Source organism: Choloepus didactylus, chromosome 7 (genome assembly GCF_015220235.1).
Source record: "Choloepus didactylus isolate mChoDid1 chromosome 7, mChoDid1.pri, whole genome shotgun sequence".
NCBI lineage: Eukaryota > Metazoa > Chordata > Mammalia > Pilosa > Megalonychidae > Choloepus > Choloepus didactylus.
This window is the reverse complement of record NC_051313.1, coordinates 94,615,278-94,636,848: the sequence shown is the minus strand read 5'-3', so window position 1 is coordinate 94,636,848 and position 21,571 is coordinate 94,615,278. Positions and strand designations below refer to the sequence as shown.

The window sequence follows — 21,571 nt, the reverse complement described above, 5'->3', positions numbered from 1 at the left end:
ACCATATGATATTCAGGTAGCAATCTGCAGTCAAAGGATATGATTCCAGGCAAAACTAATGAAACACTCCCATTTACTTATTATACTATATGTGTGTGTATATAGGTGTATGTGTACATATGTGTGTCTCTTTATACAGAGTATACGCCAAATCTCATTTCATATTGACATCAAAATCAGGATTCCCAAAAGAACAAACCAGTAAATTGAACTTTTTAAAAATTAAAGACTTTTGCACTGTGAAAGACTCTGTTAAGAGGATGAAAAAGAAACACTACAGACTAGGCAACAATATTCATAGACTATACATCTGACAAAGGTCTAGTTATCTATCAGACATAAAGAATTCTCAAAATACAATAGTAAAACAGCAAATATTTTGATTTGAAAATGGAAAAATACATCAAGAGACATTCCACGAGAAGAGAATATACAGATGGAAAATAAGTACATGAAAAGAAACATCGTTAAGGAAATGCAAATTAAAACCACAATGATATATCACTACACACTGATTGGAATGGCTAAAATAAGAAACAGTGACAAAACAACTGCCAGTGAGGATATGAAGAAAATGGATTACTCATACATCTGATGGGAATACACAATGGTACAGCCAATCTGGAAAACAACTTAGCAGTTTCTTAAAAAACTAAATATACAACTACCATATGACCTAGAAATTGCATTCCTGGGCATTTATCCAGAGAAATAACAACTTATGTTCACACAGAAAATTAATGTTTATAGCAACTTTATTCATAATAGACTCAAACTGGAAACAACCCAGATGTTCTCCAACAGGTGGTTTAAAAATGTGTGGTCCATCCAAACCATGGAATACTACTAAACAAGTAAAAGGAACAAACTATTGATACATACAACAAATTGGATGGCTCTCAAGGGAATTACACTGAGTGAAAAATTCCAATCCTGAAAGGTTACATACTGTATGATGGAGATGGAAGGGGGAGGGAGGTGGGTGTGGCTTTAGCAGGGCAACATACTGGATCCTTGTGGTGATGGAAATGTTCTGTATCTTGACTCTATTACCGTCAGTATCCTGCTGGTGGTACTGTCCTATAAATCTACAAGATATTACCCCTGGGGAAACTGTGAAAAGTGTACAATGAGATCTCTCTGCATTATTTCTTATACCTGCAACTAACTGCATAAGAACCTAAAATAATCTTAAAAGTTAAAAAAAACAAAAAACAAAACAAGAACACTGTGTGGGTTTTTATATCTGTAAGTTCCTATTCGTATTTTCTTTTAGATATGTATTGCCAAACTGCCCTTCAGATAGACTATTCTAATTTATACTCCCACAAGACGAGTTTTCTTTACCCTCATCAACATGGGATACTATTTTTTTTAAAAAAAATAATATTTGTCAATCTTATAGGTAGACTTTACTTAGTCATTAGGAAGCAGCCTGCCAGCAGGAAGCTGGCACAAATCTTAACATTACTGAATAGGAATGGTGTTATGGCTGTGATCTCATAAATCAAAAATAACAAATTAGAGAAGCAAATAAACACCTGATATTAATTTATTTAAAATTTTTTCTAACTATCAAGAATCCAATTGCTTTCATCTTTACCAAATAATGAACAAACAAATGAATGCATAAATAAATAATAAATACATAGCTACCCTACTTATTTGCAAGTTAAATCTTTTTTTTTTTTGGTCAACATTTTAGATAGAAAAAATTTAGGGTAACATTCATCTAAATAATGAGCCCAAACAGAAATAGAACAGGGGTAAAAATAATAACCTCACCTTTATCTAAAAAACTCTAGGAAAGGGCAGGGAAGATATGGCTTAAACAAAGATTTACATAATAATCTCCAAAAGTGCTACTTGATCAAAATTTTAATATACACCATCTAACAAAAAACTATGCTTTAAGACTAGCATAGAGTCTGGGCTGCAGCTACTGTCCCTTGTACTGATTAGAACACATTTGGCACACTGGGCTCTCCTTTGAGTATCAAGTTGTAAGAAGATCCTGGACATACTAAAGTTGTTCCAGATAGATAATTCAGAGCTTTGGCTATAAGAATGGGTGAATTCTAATATAAGTGCAGAGCTTCCAGAACGACTTTGTGTAAATTTATATATTCAGGAAGAATTACTTGTTTTTCCTATACTTATCATGACTTTATATATTATTTTATAGGAAGTGGCATAAAAAAAAACTTATCAAAGCACTAATGATTTGCACATGATGATGTTAAACAATGTTTTTGTTGACTGATTAATTACTTTCCCTAATATTGGGACAAATAAGAACAAGGCAGACTGCAGAAGGAATCTTGGTAACTAATTTGAAAAAGTCTATTTTAAACAGCTTCAATAATTTTTTTACTATTATTTAGCTTCAAAGGAAACTACTGATTAGCAATTATTGATCAACAGAAAATTGAAAAATAACATTTCCTCAACTAATTCAGAATTTTCGGGTATGGAAAAAATGATCCTTATGACATAAGTGGAGGAGTCTTCTATGTGTGGATTATTAGCTTCATGCCATAAACAATGAAGCCACATATAGTACTTGATCATATGGATTCACTTAAAGAGTATAAAACTGGAAAACAAACAAACAAACAACAACAAAACAGACCAGGCCTTTCTACCTGTGAGCAGATGCTGCAAGATATCTGAATAAAATTTAACAGTCATTTTTCTTCTTCTACTGGTTGCTAAAAAAAATAAAGTGATGCCATCCCACTTGTTTGTATTCAGGCTATTTTTAGTATTTATATGACAGTCCTAATAAGAAAAAGTTAGGGTGTTAGTGTTAATATTAGTTTAACACTACATTTCTCCCCCTTATATAAAAAATATCCAACAAAAAACAGTATGCTGATACTATCTAAGTTGCCAAAACCGAAAGCTGGAACTCAATCATTGTTTATTTAACCAAGGCAAATATTTGCACTGCCAAAAGAAAACAAGGCTTCATGCAGAAATTTTCCTTCTGCCTTTTGAGAAGCTTTTATTAAATTAGCAAATATTTATTGTTAAGTAACAAATGGAAAAGCCACAAGGTCTACAATAAGCAATTTATAGTACAGCAAGGCATTTTAGGTCTATGATTCACTCAAATGACTGATTAATATCTACATTTCCAATGGACCATAAAAATGGATCATTTTACCTGTGAGCAACATGGAGAGCAATATTAGTAGACCCAATTTTAATATATGTGTTTACTGCTGATACAAGTAGCAAAATTTGACTTCAAATAAATTGTAGATAATCTCAATATCCATAACAACCTCCTGGAAAATAGGTAGTATCCCTGGACTTTATTATAACACCTATAATAGATGAATTAACATTTCACAAATTTCCTAACAGTGAAAGACATGTGAAGTGGCTATCTCTAAATAGTCCTGAAAAACATGCTCTGAAATAGTAATGGCCAGCATTCTACTGAATGCATTGTTCTAAGAGCTTAACATGAAATATCTCCTTTATCTTTACAACTATATAATGTAGGAATCACATTTAACTCCATTTATAGCTGAAGAAACAGATGCAGAGAGGTTAACTAACCTACCAAAGATTACCCAGCTAGTGAATAAATGTTGGACCTGAGAGTCTTACCAAGGTAGTCTGACCCCAGAGACAGCCCTCTTATTTGCTCTGTTATACTGCTCATGATTGTATATGGTTTGGGCTTCGTGAATTCAAAATATTCATGTAATTTCACCAAAAAATGTCTCAAATACCATGATTCCATAAATAGTAGGATGTAATTTAATAGTAAAGATTATGCCAATCTTTAATCTCTGACACACTCTGACAGGTGCTTTCACACTTAGCCAGAAAGGTTCTCTTGAGTGGGAATTCAGGTTTAAGAATGACCGAATGATAAGCAAAACTTAACCTCAAGGACATCCTTTTTACTCCCTTCCCCTGGCTGGGATATCTTATCACTTTCTTTTGATTAGCATTTCCTTCCACTTTGCTTCTCATTATTCATAACACAGCCAGTATTTTCCCACCCCCAACATCTGGATGGTCTAAACAAATCCCACTTCCTTAGGGGACATTTCCTTCTGGGTTTTAAAAAGAAGTAAACAGGTATTATTTTTCTCCAAGGCTGTTTCTAAATGATCCAATGAGCTGTTTATTTTAATTGCACCTCAAACCACCAATTCATCAACCTTTATATTAGGGTTATTATGGGGCTTGCTTAAATAAGCCAAGCAATTACACCTGCAGAAGAGTGCCTGGGATTTGAAAACCCAGTGAGACATACATCAACAATTTCTGACAACTGTACATTTGTGAGAGGCAAAGACAAAATGCTACTCTGAGGATTAAATAAACAATCACATTCAGTCTGAAGTCTAGCTACAAGTCTGTACACCTTTTAAGCAAAAGTACCTTTCCCCATTTCCACATGGCTCCTTTGGTTCAAATTTGCAATTAAAGAAAGCAACAAAGATAAACAAACAACAATGATACATAAACCTACTTTGTGAAGGTTTAAAATGCAAAAATTGCAGTTTCTAATGCAGATAATGGCATTCATTGTGAGAAGGGAGTTTTTTTTTTTTTTTTTTTTAAGCTCACCATCACTATTTACTAAGCTGCTTTGTTCCACTAAGTTTTTCCTAAAAGAAATGAATGGGCCCAAAATGCCATTGCCTGTAAATCTGTAGAGTCAGATTTGGGGCATGCTGATTTAGTAGCATAGCATGCCTAAGTCCTCATTCATTTGCCCAAAACTGAGGCTGTTTGATTATTTCCCAAATAATGACAGACATTACTCAAATAAGATCACTGCCCATATGATTTCAAAGTTCAACAGTTTATCTTTCCAAAAACATTAATGGGAAAAAGGATTAACATGAGAATCTAACCATGTCAAACCAGAACTTTATTTTAAACTTTATACAGGGTGGGTACAAAGTACAAGCTAATTAGAAGATACCTGTTTGCTTTCTTCTCCCTTCAAACTTTAATTCTTTTCATGTTTTTCTGGATAGTCAATGCATTTGCTAAATTTCAAAAAACAGCTATCAGGGAGGTTATAACATTATATTGGAGGTAGATCTGTATATAAACAACCCCAATGGGAATAATATGAAATATCATAAGAGAAACTTTCTTGGAAAACAGGACATTTAGTTATTTAAAATCTAGTTTAATTTAGCCAAGTAATTAGGGTCAAGCATTAAATCTACAAATTTTTTAATTCCTAAGTAATGTTCAAGGCACACATCTTTACCCCATCACTTGTGTGTGGGGATGTTGGAAGGAGGGGTCTGGAGAAACACAGCTGCAGATAAACAAATTATATGTGACAAAAGGTCCATCTAAAAAGATGGACTAAAGTCAGATGATGTCCATATTTAAGATGGAAAACAGACACAGAATGGTAGAGATTTAATTACACAACATTAGAACAAAATACATGATTAACATCTAGATCTAAAGATTTTTTTTGCATCATTCCTTTTAAATTCCATGGATTATTATATTGGGTAAAATAGAAAACATTTTAGGATCAAACTGTACTCTGGCACTAATTCTAAACATCTACAAATGGGCAAGCTTATAAAACAATCATGATATATTAGCTTCTTTATAAACTTGAAAATTACGAATTTAGAAACTATTCTTTTGTTTGAAAAACTAAATCTCTGCCAACCCAGAAAGATAGGTACCTTCTCTGTCCTTAAACTTGCCCAGAGAGTAATATTTCATGATCCTTTTACTGTTGCATTCTTGTATCCACAGTCCTTCAGAGTTGGAAATATTTTCATTACCTACTACTTCCTTCTGCTGCAATAATAGTACAAAGTCATACCCTGTTATTATCCATTTTACTTCAGATTATTGAAGAAATTTAGAAAATATGGCTCGCCCCCACTCCCCACCAACCCTCACCCCCCTGCCAAGATCTTTCCTGTCTACGCAATTTATAAGAAGGCACTTTAGTGAGGGAGAAATCTGGATTAAATTCTAATCGCGATTCCACCCCTTCTAGCTGAGGGACTACAGGCAAGTCAGTTCACCACGTATTACACATGGTCTTACAGCTCCAAAGACCTAAGCTGCTGTAGCTTTACTGGAGGTATTTAACTGGACAGCCTTGCAGGTATCTCAAAGGAATGCAGATATAAATACACACAGGCACAGCTATAAGATATTAGTGGTATTAGTATTAGCTCTCCCACCATATTGGTAGCAAGATTCTTTTACTAAACGAATTCTCTCCTTTCTCTCTCTCTCAGAAGGAAAGGTGGAAAGATAGCTATGAAATTGCTCGCATATTTTATTCCATGAGTTTCTCTGTATTTTTTTCCAGAAAATCTCTACGTTTCCCTAAGGAATGATTTTATCAGGAAAAAAACAGTAGTTGTTATTTTTCTAAAGGATACATGTCAGGTCCTAGACATACTGACTTGTTTCCATTTTTTTTTTTTTTAAACTTCAGAAAACATTTGCAAAACCTGGGCTATAACAGGGCTACATTTAATGACCTTGGCACAAATTACAGCTTACTTATCAATATGAGTTCAACCTGAGTGTGACCTTGCCTTTATTACCAACTAACTTCACTGAACTAACCAACCATAGTCAACTTCTCAAGAAAATTTTAGTCCCAAGAGTACAGAATATTTGTCTTGCTATTTAGAGAAGCCTTCAGAGCCACTTCTGAAACGTCCAAACAAATTTTAGGGAAAATTTCAGTATTTTTACATTGTTGAATAAACTTTGCAAATAAACATACTTATTTCCCCATAATAATGAGCCATATAAATTCCTCCAAACTTTAAAAACAAAGTAATGCAAATACATTCCTCAGGCACAATTGTCCTCCCTGGCAAAAATTTCTTAGGCAAGGCTTTTGCTATCAGAGTGTTTCATCAGTTTTTGTGATGTAGAGCGCAGAACTAATATGAAGAGTGGAGCATTATGCTTTGGAACTAGATAAATTACACATTTACAGCAATGTTAGGAAATTAATTTTGGATGCCTCCTCAGAATCTGCTTGATTTGTGTTTGTTGCTTTTGGCTAGTATTAGCAAAATCTTAGTCAGATACCTTCCCAAGCTCTGCTCTGAAGTACGTTGTAATATCACACTGACCCCCACACACAGAAAGTTTGTACTGTGAGTCTGATGACATAATGTAAATATTCACAGAAATTTCAATAAAAATTAATCAAAACATGTACTATAAGCTTCTACTTCTAGGACCCCACTCACTGCTCACAACTGTCTGAGGGAACTGTAGCTAAGGGTTGGGTGCCTATAAAACTCTCCAGAACTGTAAACTCTGCATGAGTCCCAGGCAGGTCAGAAAGATCATTTTTTCCCCTTCAGTCATCTTTGGCAAAAAACTCCACATTACCAACAAAATTGTTTCTTTTATAGAAAGAACACAGCCTCTCTTTGCCAGGAGCTGTATGTAAATGAATAGTTAACACTGACTTACATGATTACTCAAAATATTTACTCCTGGACAGATTCCATTTAGATAAAGCCAGGCATAAAGTTAAACGTTAGCAATATGAATATATGTAGACAAAGGCATTTTGTTTGGAAAGCAGGGCTGATCTTCCCAGTGTGTGGTTTGGTAAGGATAAATTTGCGAAACAATGAGGCAGATGGCTGTTAACAATGTACAGATTAGCTGTGCCCTGGCACTCAAATGTTGAAGCAGCCCAGTCAAATTCTTTTCAAATCCACCCTTTCATTTTTGAAGCATAACAAATGAATGGAAACACTATTAACAAACATCTTTGTTCAGGTAAAGGCTCTGGGAACAACTGGAGAAAATTTATTGCCTTGACAACAAACTGCTTGTCTCTACCTGCTGAGATCTCAGAATGGCGGCATCGATCTCCTCCACCTTCTGAGTGATGGTGTTGCTCACTAATCGGTAGCGGTTATTGTCTTCGGCCACCAGTTTTTCAAGCCCTTCCCTCGCCCTCCATGGTACCAGTTCCAGTAAAGCACTGCTCACTTCATTAAGGGAATCCAATAAGGCTTTGTTGTTCTTAGCTTCCTTTTTCAGTTCCTAAAAGTGGAATTAAGAAAACAGAAATAATTGGACAACATTTAGAGTCTGAATGGGCTTTTCTTCTAACTGTTCTTGAGGCCAAAGTTCTCTGCAGTCCAACAATGGAATGCAATGGACCCCTTAAGTTTCAGTTAAATTATATGAACCTTTATTATTCAAAGCTAGTTTTGCAAAAAGTGTTTCCTGAGAAGCTCCAAAGAACAATTTAAATGTATTCATTTGTCAGCATAGCAAGGATTTATCTTTTGAAATTTAATATAAACATTTAAAATTTCGGAAACAACGCCAAGGAAGGTAATATGCATTATTCTTTGCTCTCCGGTAACCTCTAAGTAATCCGGTAACAATAGTGAAATAAAGAGGAAAGTTCAAGCCTGAATTAAATGACCCTCAAAACGAGGATGTATTGGCTTTAAATCATTCCAGTTGAATCATCATAAGCCCAGCAAGTCCAACCACACTGACTCCCTTTCACCCACACGTCATCACGCTTCAGGGATGACAAAAACAGACGCTGGTATCTCCTTAAAGAATGATTAGTACGGTATTGTACTGTTTTTGTGATATAATTAGAAAACCCACTCACGTTACACATCTATCTTAAAAATATTGTTATTCCAACCAAATTATGTACATCTCTGGAACAGCAATCATTTTCCTGTTTTTCTTTTGTCATCATTTTATCTCTTGTATAATTAATAAACTCTATTTCTAATTATAAGACTCTGGAAACAAATTATGATATGCTGTTTTCATCTCTGGGCTCCTAAAAGTTTAAACAGTTGATGTGCTGCTAATTTCTATTGGGTCCCTGCCCACCAAGGCAACCTTCGGCACATTAGCAACGACACAAAACAAATATCATTTCATCCCTATGTGAATAAGACTCCCTAAAAGATAACAAACTAAACCAAAATGTATAAATCAGAACATACTTTGTGTCTTTCTTGAGCTTGGCTTATTGCTTCTCCGGTCAGAACCTGAGTTTCGTAGGAAAGTAATTCCACCTCCACTTTGTCCAGCCATGCACGGAGCTCTTCGTGTGTGCAGTGCAGCCGCTTAGCAAGCTGCAGTGCCTGTTCCAGAGTCTTGGCCACATCGATGCTCAACTTAGTAATGTCTTTGTACCTTGCTTTAATGGCTTCCAATTTATCTTGAATTATTAAAACTTCATCACCTAGAATTTCAAAAGCATGTTATTTATCATGGAAAGAAAAAAAGGCGGGGGAGAGAAGGTCTCTTTAGACATTATCGTACACTGATGAAATTTTCTAGGGAAAAAAAGGAGTCATTTTTCTGAAGATGGTCTGATCCAAGCAAAGCCCTTGTCTAGGTTTAAATCTTTCCCAGGATTTCTAGAAAATCTAAACATCTCTAAAAAATACAAATGACTATACTGGAAAGGGCTATAGTACGCTTTAGTTACATGGAAAACCTACCTGTATGGCATTTTCAGTTTTCAAAGCACAGGGGTTAAAAACTGCTTGGTTCAAACACTGACTCTATGGCTAAAACGCTGTGTTACCTTGGACAAGATACTTAAGCTTTTGGTTATTCATCGTTACACGGGGACGAGAACAGAATTTACCTCGAAAGGATGTCATAAAGATTCAATAAGTTAATATTTGTAAAGGGTTTAGAACAGTGCCTGGCATAGGTGTGTATGTATGTGTGTATACATGTATGTATGTGCACATATATATGTTAAAAATAATAAACTCATCTGCATTATTCCAGTGGATCTTCACTTGCATTTATCTCATTTTCGGACAAAGAGAGAAAATGTGTCCTGGGTTTCACACTCCTAGCTCAAGGCTCGAGACACCATATTGAATTTCTCTAACTCCTAATGAATAGTGCTTGCCCTCATCACACACAGATATGCTGAACTCAATAAAGACACAGTGAAACTTAACTGCAGCCAAAAAAAATACTTAAATAAGTTAGTTTATCTCAGTTGTTCTAAGATTTCCTAATAGGGATATTAGACTAAACTATCAGTTTTCTCAGTGAGTTCAAATTCAGAGACATGAAATATGTATATATATATATATATATATATGCAATACAATCTATCTCAATAAAACAAAAAGTAAAAACAAAAAATAGCTACAATCCATGTCCTCAACTAGAACAACTGCCTTCCACAAATGGAAAACTAATGTAACTCCATCTTGGGCTTCTTTGACCATCACCTCCTGTGCCAAAGTGCTTTATGCGATGAGCAATACACACAACTCAAGTGAGATCATGAGAAAAAAGTGAGGTCATGTTTAGTCTTCAAAGCATTCTCCAGAATGAATTCTTGGCCCTAAAATTATAAAGTTTTTTTTTGTTTTTCCCCCATCCCTAAAATATTTTGAAAGCAATGCAAAATGCTGACTTCACGATTATTTGATATGAAAGATAGCTCACCTGTTGTTTGTTTAAGTAGTTCTAAACCATTTAGTAATGCCTGATCTACATTTTGTTTCCTGAGTAGGATGTCTTCTTGAAGAACCTAAAAACAACAGCATTATTTTTATGTGGGAAATAAATTTTAAATCAGTACTAGCATTAGTTTATCTTAGAGAAACTTAATTAGGGTTCATAGAGATATATTTGTGTAAACATCTCACATTTTCAAATATTCATTATTATTCCTATATTTATGCCTTCTCTTTTCACCATTGTGGCCCATGTCCCATGTTTGCCTATTGTAATTTACAGCACTCTCCTTCTCAAATCATACTTAAGACTCTATGAAAATGGGCTATGTGGAGATACTGGGAGTGCTGACTATGGGATTTAGTATACAGCAATACAACAACAAAATGAAAAGTGAAAAATCTAACTAAACTGAATAAATGCAATTTCTTTTTAAAAGTGACTTTATTAAAAATAATCTCTATGCTAGCAAAGTCCTTTTTGGGTATACAGATTCACCTAAACCATAATGAACATAAAATAACAAAGAAATAAGAAAGACTGAGAAATCAATGAAACATAAATAAACAAACAAACAAATAAACAAATAAAAATACCCGAAGTTCAGACTGCTCCTTCCATAGCCCCTCAGTGCTGTAATCCTGGACTGAGAGCTTGCTCAGTTTGTCATGTACTTCATTCAGCCAGTTCATCAGCTCAACTTCATCTTCCCCAAAAATCTTAGCATTACATAAGGCCTGCTGGAGGAGCTCAGACCTGCTGTGACTTTTCTCTTGAATCTCAATGTACCACACTTGAGAGGAGTCTAATTTATTCTGCACCATATCTTTATCCTCCCTGGAACTCAAAACTTTTAAGGACTGGCCAATGCTAACAGCCTGGTGTAAATGTTTACTGTGACGGATGATGTCATCTTCTAAGGCCTAAACAAAGTTAAAAAAAGAAAGAAGAAAAACAAAAAGAATGGACAAATAAAAATAAAAACACAAATGGAACTAAAGGATGACATTTGAAATGGATTTAACTGCAATTATGTATAACACAACAATGTACATAGCTCAAATTCATGTCACAAAACCACAAAATAAATGGGAAACTGAATCTTACTAATGTGTGATTTATATCTTACTTTGTGCTGTGCGATTTGTTCCTCAAGTTTAGACGCTTGGGTTCCTATAGGTTCACAGTTCGCAAGCCTCTTTTCTATGGTTGTAAGCCACTCATTCAGTGGTTCTACGGTTTCATGAAATTGCTGTGCTACCACCGAGATACCTTCCAACTGACGATTCCTGTAAGTATGCCAAGATAAAGGTCATTTAAGGATGAAAAATGTGTGAAATATTCAACAGAAACCTTCAGTCATGCTCTTGAATTCTACTCTAGACTTTTTTTTTCTGTAGAAACCATCTAAGATTAAAATGAAAATGTGTGACATTTAAGGGATGTTAACACAGTTCTTCTATTAAATGAAATTAAAGTTGAACAGACCAACCTCAAGTGCCTGAATCTAATGAGAGTCTTGAGTAACCATTGATGATTAATACTTCTAGTATAAGTTACAATAATAATATTCTAATAACTACAACAATAATAAAAATGATAATAGGTGATAGTTATTGATCACTTAACACTTATGCTGTGTCACACCCTGTTTCAAGGGCTTTATATATTAACTAAGTTCAATCAGAGAAGCAATCACTGAGATTGTTTTTGATTAAATGGTCAAAACTGGACTCAAATCTGAAGAACATACATAGTTTTTCCCCCCAGTGGAATTAATTAATAATGATTCTTATTTTTAAAAATATAGTAGCAAGAAGATTTCCCAAATATAATAGTTAATCTTTCATGGATTAAAATATCAGGAATAGAGGAGAAATATTTCTTGTACTTTTACTTATAACGTAGTTTGAAGTTCCTTTAAGAAAACCCATTGTTTCTTCAGTTGCAGAGGTATTCATGTTAAGTTAAAACTTGCTTCCATCGTCTTCAGTTTTTATCTAGGGCATGCGATTTCGCTGGTCTGTATGCAGAGGATCTGATTCTGTATCAAATACTATATATCACCTCTTCTGGGAACTAGTGTCCTTCTCTTAATTTCTCATTATGCTTAATTCTTAGGGAATTACATGATTTGAGAAATTACCTTTCTGGAGGGGCAATGGGAATTATGGAAAATTGGCACATGCTATAGAATATAATTTCTGTATCATTATATCACATATTATATATACATAATTTCTAAAACCTTTCAATTATAATAAATTTGATTCTTAAAAAAGCAGGAATAAAATTACTATATTATTTTCAACTTCTGTATTATCACCATCTATGACTTTTATCTAAATTCAAATATCCAATCATCTAGAATCAGTGGAAATAACTAATTTTAGATTAAATTTAATTTATTATGATTTAAAAATGTGAGTAATAAATCTGCATATGAATTGTAATATGGCCAATATCTATTTAATATTGTTGGAGGAAGGTTTTAGGGAAAGAAGAACAGTTATGGGAATAAAGCAGAGATGTAGATATACATTCATTTATTAAAAAAAAAAAATTTACTGAGTATCTTCCATGGCAACCAGGGCACAATGGCCTGAAGCATTACACAGAAGAGCTAATCAGTTGACATACATTAAAGGACAACATAAGGTTTCTAGCCTTATTCTATGGTCCTAAAACTATAGTAAGTTCTACTCCATCATCCAAGATTAGATAAACTCTTCTCTTCATCATTCCAGTTCCAAAGAAGGCACTCTGTTCAGTGGTTCATCTACTTTCAACCCCAACCAATCTATATAGTACACTTCAGTGTAGCTACTCTTTAACACTGGTTGATATGGTGCTGGTGAAGAGAATGAGGAAAATGTTGGTCTGGATTTTGTAATAAGAAAAATGCTAATAGCAAAAGCCCAGTGGAGCCAGGCTCTTGGCTTCTTGGCCTTCAGAAATGTAGGGGAAAACTTTCTACTGCCTCATTGCCTAGGTAACTTCTATTCCTCCTTTAGAACATAACTTAGCTGTCACTTCCCTTCCTCTGGACTAGGTTCTTCTGTTATACACAACTACAGAACTCTGTATTCTTGCTTTGAACACTCCTCACATTTATTACTTTTCAATGGTTATAAACCCTACAGCACTGTACTCTATCTGAGGGCAGGGATGATCTTTCCAAGTCACTCCAGTATCCCAAGGCCCAACCCTGTGCCTGATGCATGGCAGGCAGGCAATAACTATGTAATGAACAAATGAACAAATCACCCCCAAGGGAAATGCTCTTCTCAAGACACAAAGCTAGAGTATATCTGGTGACTGTAAGACATCACCAGTAGAGGAATGAAGAAAGAAGCACTGGAGCCCCTGGCTACCTATGTTCATAAACAGCATAAACATAGAAAACTAATCTGATGAAAAGTATTAACAAAATGCAAAATATCAGTATTAAAGCCATTGCTACTCTTTGAAAATAAGTGGAAGTATTTGTTACCTGGTTTCTGCTTTATTAAGCAATGCCTCCCATCTACTATCCAAGAGACTCAGCTGTTTCAAAATCTTCACTTTATCTGCAGGTTCTGCTGTTGCAGCAATTTTTTCGCCCTCTCGTTTGATTACCTCCACAGTAGATTTGCGGTCATCCAACAATCTTTGGAGAAGCTTGAAACAAAACATTAAATATCAAACAAAGGCAAGGAAATACTTATATCAATACAAAGGGAACTGCAGTCTAAGTACTTTTGATGTGTGACCAAATACTTATTTTGCCTGGATGCACATATGAAATGATCTGACCAGTGAGACTTTAAAATGAACTCATTTTATTTAACGAATTTGGATTCATTACTATTGTGTCAGACACCATGGTAGAAGGTTTTCATAGCGGGCAAACCTTATACTGATAAGACCACTAAGCTCTTTGCTATTAACTTTTTAATATAAAACAATAGGGTAGAAAGTGATGTTTAGGATCACTTCACTAAATAATGGAGAAATTACAAAATCCCCTTCATTATAGTGAACTGGGAATGCCTTAAACATTCAATTATTATTTGCCTTGTGGAGATAAAGGTTATCATAAATGATTATAGTTTACAAAACCCCTGCTCATGTTAAACAATCCATTATAGACAAGGAAGCTGAGACTCAGAGAGGTTGCGTAATTTTCCCAAATTCACAAAGATAAGCAAGCTAAACCAAGCCACCTATTTCTTGGTTCCTTTCACTAGGTGGGACTAGCTCCTAAAATCCTTTATGGGGATGAAAACTAAAAATGAACCTGCAAGTATCATTTCCAAAAGGAATAGAGGGTGGGGCATGTCAGAAATTTCCAAAGACTTTAGATATATATATATATATATATTTCAGGACTTAGCTGCAGAAACAAAATACAATTTAATTGTAATTAAGCATTTCAAGAAGCCTAGAATGGAATGTTCAATACAGCGAGCCAGAATTCTGGATTACCTTGCTCTAATCTAATCAAAACAAATATTTCATGAGCAACTGCTGTGAATAGGCACTGAGTTAATAGCAATGAAGAAGGCATATGGGTACAAGATACTAAATACTTTCTTACTACTTCTAAATACTTTCTTAACCTTATCCTAACTGGTGGCGAAGGATTAAAGATTGGACAGTTAGCCAGAAGTAATAAGCTAGAAGAGTACTCTGTCACTTTCGTTTTGAGATCCTCAACACCTCCAAAGCAGGAAGTAAAGAACATGCTTAAAAACAAGGGTAAGAAACACAGACACTCCTGACAAATGGTTAGGTCATTACATCAACAAAGTGCAACAGGTGGTTTAGGCAGCAGAGAGAAGTAATTAAATGAATTACTTTCTATAAACTTGAATAGCAAAGCTTCTAGTAATTAAGAAAGAAAATTGAACAAATAGGTTGTGTTGGCTAAACACAGTTCATCCACTCTGAAAGAATAACAAAAGACTTAAATTCTGAATGGGAAGAGTTATAGTACTAAAAAACATCAAATGGATGCAATGTATTTCCAGTTATGTTTCTTTAATCCTTAACCTATAAATCTATTTCCAGCTTCCAAAAATGCTGAAGATTCCAACAAAGAATTTTCAGAGAGATAGTACAGATTATAGAAATTAAATTAAGACTCTTACTCCTCTCCTTTCTTTTTGAAGTTCTCACACAGGGACAAGATTCTTACCAATGCATGTGTATCAGGCCCTCCCGATATGCCATTTCAAGTCATGGCTGACAAACTAGTTCTAATCACGCATTACATGCTTCATAACTGACCACCATCAGGACACCAATAAAAAAATGGCACAGAGGGAAGCAGTTATCATCCCTCTAAAGAGTGTGTGTTCCCAACTTGGTTCTGTTTTAGTAGCGTCAAAAGAAACAACAGCAAATTCCTTAGCATATATGAATCAAACATTTGCCTCTTTAGTATAGGTTGAGCCATACGAAACTGCTGAAATTTAACATACAAAAATAATCATTTCATATGGATCAACCCAATATAAGGTAACTATATTTCTGTCCAAATGTCACCTTTTCTTGACAACCCTATTTAATATTGCACACTCCCTCTCTACTCTGGCACTTCCTGCCCCCATCCCTGCTTTACTAAGCACTTGCTAATTTATCAAATTATTATTTCCTTTGTTTATTGTCTCTTTCTCCCTCTCCCTCCCTCCCCTCCAGACTTTAAACTCCACGAGGAGCTTTTATGTTTTTATTCAGTGATGTATACCCAGCACCCAGAACAAGCTTGACCCATGGCAGATGTTCAACAAGTATTTGTTGAACGACTAGCAGAATAATATCTAGAACACTCATGATTCGTCAACTAAGATATCCTATTAATAGAAATAAAGAAGAGTCACAAGCTAGATTTTTACATTCATTATTGAGATTTAAAATGGAACAGAATGCAAGCATCACTAACTTACCTTTTGCTCTTGTATCTGGGCCTTCACCACCTTGAACTCGGCAGATGGGGGCTTCTGATTGGCCACAAGCTCCTCGGTGTCCACCATCCAGCTAAGCAGGGACTCCAGGGCATCCTGGAACCTCCCACAGTGCAGCAGGGCCTCCTGCAGCTGGGCTGCTCGCTGAGCCACCTGCAATTTCCAGTTGTTCCAACTGATTTGCTTGTTTCATAAAATCATGAAATTTTTACTTTCACAGCCACTTTTTAGGCTGTGGCCGCAAATCCTTTTCATTTAAAATTTACCCAAAGCATTGATTTTGGGCAGAGTAGGGGTGGAAAGGAGTGAAACTTCAGCCCGCAAGCTATGAAAATAAGATTACCATCCCAAAAAGTCAATGTAGAAGATGTACTCTTTAAGATACTGGAAATGTCTGAATATGTTCATGATTATCAATGAATGATTCAAATATTTTGGGCTACTGGAAAAAAACGAGATTAATCATTTTTATCATTTTCCCTGGTATTCATTTATATTTCCTACTCATGAAAATCAGGGCTAATGATAAAAAGACGAAGATTTTTAGAAAAAACATTACAGCAAAAAGAATCAGAATCATCTTTTGCTAGGCAAAATAACTAAAAATATCCAATAGCATTCTGGCTAGCTCCAAGCTATATAGAGACCTTTTTCATCAAACCAGGGCCTTTGTCTTCTAATAAATGGAGGTTCTGTATCCCACATAGAGATATCCTACTGCCCTTCTCATAATCTTTTCCTTTTGGACTGAAAAAGTAGTTGGCAAGATATTTTAGACACTATAGAATACATTTCACCTGATGTTGCATTCTAATTGTGTTTAAGGTAAGCAACAATATGAATCAGACTTTAAAGAATGGTAAGAGTAGTTTTAAGACAGAGCAAATGATTAAGATGTTAATTAAGAGAGAAAACAAAAGCAATAACAACCACCACCACCAGATAAGCATTGCCATCCTACAACAATTTTCTGATAATATACATGTCATGCAAAGAGCCACTGTGTTTCAGATTATCTCCTTAAGAGAGCAGATCATCATTTCCAGTGTTCACCCTCATGGAAATTCAGGAAAGGTGGCATATACATCTTACAAGTAAAAATATTTTGAGTTGATGGTTTACAGTGGGGGTGGCAAATCTTTTGTCCAGGGCTGACAGATAGACACAGTTTCTTTGGCTTACACAGTGTTGACCTACCATACACAGTGAAATTGGATGCCAACATTTGAAAATTGGAAGGTTTCATATAAAAAGTGAGATTTCCAGGCTCTTTTGAAAATAAACACAATATGTGGCAACAGTGAGCCTATATCCCTACATGGCGATGATTTGCTGGAGCAAAGTAGGTACATGCACTCTCTTGCCACAGGACTATGGGTCAGAGACCACTGCCATCTCACCTGCCTGGTTGTGTCTGCAGCCATGTCTCCATCAAAGATGAGAAAATGATAGAGAGAGGCCCTGTTCACCCAGCTGGCTTCTTTCATTTAGGTTCCCTCTCTGGCTGCTATGAGCATCTGAATTTGGGACATCCAGTTTACAGCAATATTAAAAAGTAGTTGGTTTAGGGAAGTTTGGCTACTATTAATAACAAATAAAAAATAAATAATAAACAAATAACAAATTTCTAGTGAATGATAAAAAAACAACAATGAAAGGGACAAGAAAATTACCTTCTTATTGAGAGTCTTCCAGCGTGTGTTGACATCATCCAGGTCATGCTCCAAACCTTGAGTGCTGGTACTTTTCGCAGCACTCTGAATGAGGCCTTGACCTAACCAGTTCACATCTTGCTGTTTAACCTGCAATGGTTCAATCTCTTCTTTCTGGAAAACCTGCAGTTGGAATGGAAATCATTGTATTAATTATATTACCTGAAAACAACCAAATATATAAAAAACATTTGTTCAGTCATCAGGTATTAGAAACTATCAATTGTTACAAAAGTAAAGATTATTTTTGTTACCTGGTCATAGCTACTTGGTGAATAATATATAATATTATATATAATATATATTTATGAATAACAGAAACCTATAGCATTATCAAAACCATTCAGGAATATTAAAGAATAATAACTGAAGTGTGTTTAATCAGTTATCTATAAATCAAGAAGACAGTATATGTATCCTCGCTTTATTGCTTCATTATTATAGTGCTAGAAATTTCCTAACATCCCAAGTTAACTCAAACAAAAGATTTATGGAAATATCTAAAGGGGCAATATGATAAGATGGGCCCAAGATGAGCCTTACTGGGCAAGAAATTTGTAAAGGCTCTTCTAGATGGCTGCTGAAGTCGGCAACTGAAGTTTAAGGCTTCACAATGGAAATGTAGAATCACTGACAAGAGGATGAAGTGAGTCAGGAGGCCAAATATATGGCTTACCAGAGGACCAAAGTACAGGAAAAGATAAAAGAATAAGACACAGGCATGCACTGTAATAGTATGAATCCCTACACGGCTAGTCCCCTCAAAGCCTATCCAGATGCCAATGGGCTTGCAAGACACCAGGAGACCTCACTCCATAGAGCCAGTGACATGCATTGCTAGCACAGCGAAACTCTGGTTAGTCTTTGGTCACTGCAGCCTATGCCAATGATGCCAGAAATTTCCCACCACACCTCTACTCTCTACCTTATCCAACATATGGTCTCACAGTTGACTGTGACTGGCAATGTGTTTAGTCTAACATGTTAGATAAAAATGCAAGCTCCATGACAGCAGAAATTTCTGCCTTGGGCCTAAAACAGCACCTAGCTTTTAATCAGCATCCAATAAGTATTAGGTTTTATTATTTGCTGAATGAGTGAGTATCAGTATAGAAGTATATTGATTTCTAGGGGTAGATGATCTCAACCCCTTAATAGATAACACAAACGCCGTGAAGAAAATCAATTATTTTAACTAAGGAAAGTTTCAGACAGATATTGAAGTTAGACAAGGTTTAAGGTACTGAGATATTATACTGAAGGGCAGTATATAAATAAACCAATAGTTCAGGTGAATGAACAGTTAAACAGAATATATGAAAACATAGTGAAGGCAAATATTAAAACAACACTTAATAAAAATTATGGGCACATAATTATGGAAAATAGTCTTGAAAAATGTAGAGGCTGAAAGAGACAAACTGTCCAGACTCTGGCTCAAGGCCTAATATTCCTGTATTATTGTATGAATGAATAAATGAAGGAACAAGCAAACAAATCAATGTCCTCTCCCGGCATCTTTTCCCACAGAAAATCCATATGGATAATTTCTGCACTGGCTAATTGTTTCTACATAACAAAACTAAATATATAAAAATCAGTTACAAGTTCACTGAAATGTTAAAAAAAAAAAAAAAAAAAAAAAAAAAATCAGTTATACATAACCAAAGAAATTCCCTAAATCACTGAGAAAAATCAAAACAAATTTTCATAATTTTTTTAAAAGATGTAATTTACCTAAAAAGTCAATAGAAAAATAGGAACAAGGTGGTAAAGACAGATTTGGCATGCTGAATCTATCCATTTCTTTAATATACCACCTTTTAAGTTACTATACTTCTGGGAATTAATAGTTGTGGATATGTTTTACTACTTACAAAAAAAAGAGGAGGAAGTAGAAAAACTGCCAAATTCTTAATTCTAGGACCTTGTATGGTATATAAGGAGTAAGGGGAAGGTTTTATTCTCTCTCTCAGATAGTTATTTTCAGGGTAAAAAAAAAAAAAAAAAAAGACTAATCTAATATTCTAGTAAATTGCCTTAACCTCTGATCTTGGTTTTAAAGAAACTAATTTTAGAGCTGTGTATCAGAGCAAATCCAGGTGAGTCAGCAGTAACTTTCTAAAGTGCTACAGAAAACATATACTGAGGATTAAAAAAGATAACTACTAAAGAGTCCAAATACTCCTAAGAGTTTAATTACTTTTTTATAAATAAACTGCAAAATCCTTTATGGAAAAAAAGTACCCTGTTAAGCTTTTAAAGGAGCATGCAATATAATGCATGCTCAAGGAAAGGGCATCATTGACTACAGCAATAATTGCAGACTTAGAAGAGGAACTTTCCTACTATTGTCTAAATTCTTTATCTCTCCGTGGTAACAAAGTATCAGTGAAGAGACATTTCCTCCTTAATGTAACCCATAAGCACACAGACACAGAGAGAAGCTTAAAATAAAATAAAATAACCTCTGAGGCAAAGTTTACCAGAAGAGCTTAGTAGAAGTACAAAAATAGCAGAACTTCAATCTGAGTGGGAAGAAAAAAATTACAGGCTTGACAAACAACCTCTACTTATCACAAGGCTGCACCCTTTACTTTCTTACCTCATTCACCACTCACAAAAAGTTAGGAGCTTTAACAACTGCAAAATACAGCACAACTTCTCTAGTTCTACATGAAGTGCTACAGAGAGAAAAATTTCAGCACACTTAAAAAGTCCTTAATTTGAGTAGAGTACTGTGCAGACCACAACAATACACTACTGTGTCTGTACCTTCATGACTAAGCCTGTTTAAGTTTAATAAATCCAATATAACTGCCCTTAAGTGGCGGCGCCTTAAACCACAATTTGTGTAAAAGCCTGATGTGAACATAAATTCACAGTGGAGGCATTCTAAATGAAGGGGAACCACCACCATCTGCACAATCAATAGCAGGACCCTAAACAGCTGGGAATAATCATTCTTCTCAAAAAAATGGTCCCTAATTAATCTGTTATAATGACCAACTTATCAATACCTGGCATCTCACAGTGTATTAGTTAACCCTCCACAATAAAAGACTGGACTTGATCAGTCTTAGAAAGACCACTTTGATAACAGAACCACAAACCTTTTGTGCTGCAAAGTGTCCCATTTCCATTAATTACCTGAACTGACTGAAAGCCATTGCAGACTGTGTCCAATATTTCTGCCTGGGCTCTCATTTTTCTGGGAGCTGCCTTCTTTCCTAGTGGTATGAATTTCGGGGAGCATTTCCTATGGAACACCTCCATCTCCTGGGCAGAAAGTGGAGCCTCCACTTCCTCTTTAGATGCTATGTTGGATTCTTCTGAACCATATAGTGTCAATAGTGTCACATTTTCTATTAAACCTGGGCTACCGCAATCTATATCATTCTCCCCCAGATCTGTGTGAGAGACATC

General features: G+C 35.2%; 1 protein-coding gene across 25 annotated transcripts in view; it reads right to left on the bottom strand.

The window, feature by feature from the left end:
* The window catches only part of DST (dystonin), a 489,857-nt gene that overhangs the window by 64,119 nt on the left and 404,167 nt on the right, over nucleotides 1-21,571 (bottom strand). For 19 of the 25 annotated variants that reach the window (XM_037843222.1, XM_037843223.1, XM_037843227.1 and 16 more), the window contains 8 exons: nucleotides 18,107-18,268; nucleotides 16,416-16,586; nucleotides 13,979-14,145; nucleotides 11,615-11,774; nucleotides 11,082-11,408; nucleotides 10,474-10,558; nucleotides 8,994-9,235; nucleotides 7,849-8,055 (listed from right to left, as the gene is read on the bottom strand). In XM_037843222.1, coding sequence (XP_037699150.1) covers nucleotides 7,849-8,055; nucleotides 8,994-9,235; nucleotides 10,474-10,558; nucleotides 11,082-11,408; nucleotides 11,615-11,774; nucleotides 13,979-14,145; nucleotides 16,416-16,586; nucleotides 18,107-18,268 — 1,521 coding nt within the window. The remainder of the gene's footprint in view (nucleotides 1-7,848; nucleotides 8,056-8,993; nucleotides 9,236-10,473; nucleotides 10,559-11,081; nucleotides 11,409-11,614; nucleotides 11,775-13,978; nucleotides 14,146-16,415; nucleotides 16,587-18,106; nucleotides 18,269-21,571) is intronic. The other 6 variants (XM_037843232.1, XM_037843231.1, XM_037843248.1 and 3 more) reach the window with 1 other exon arrangement.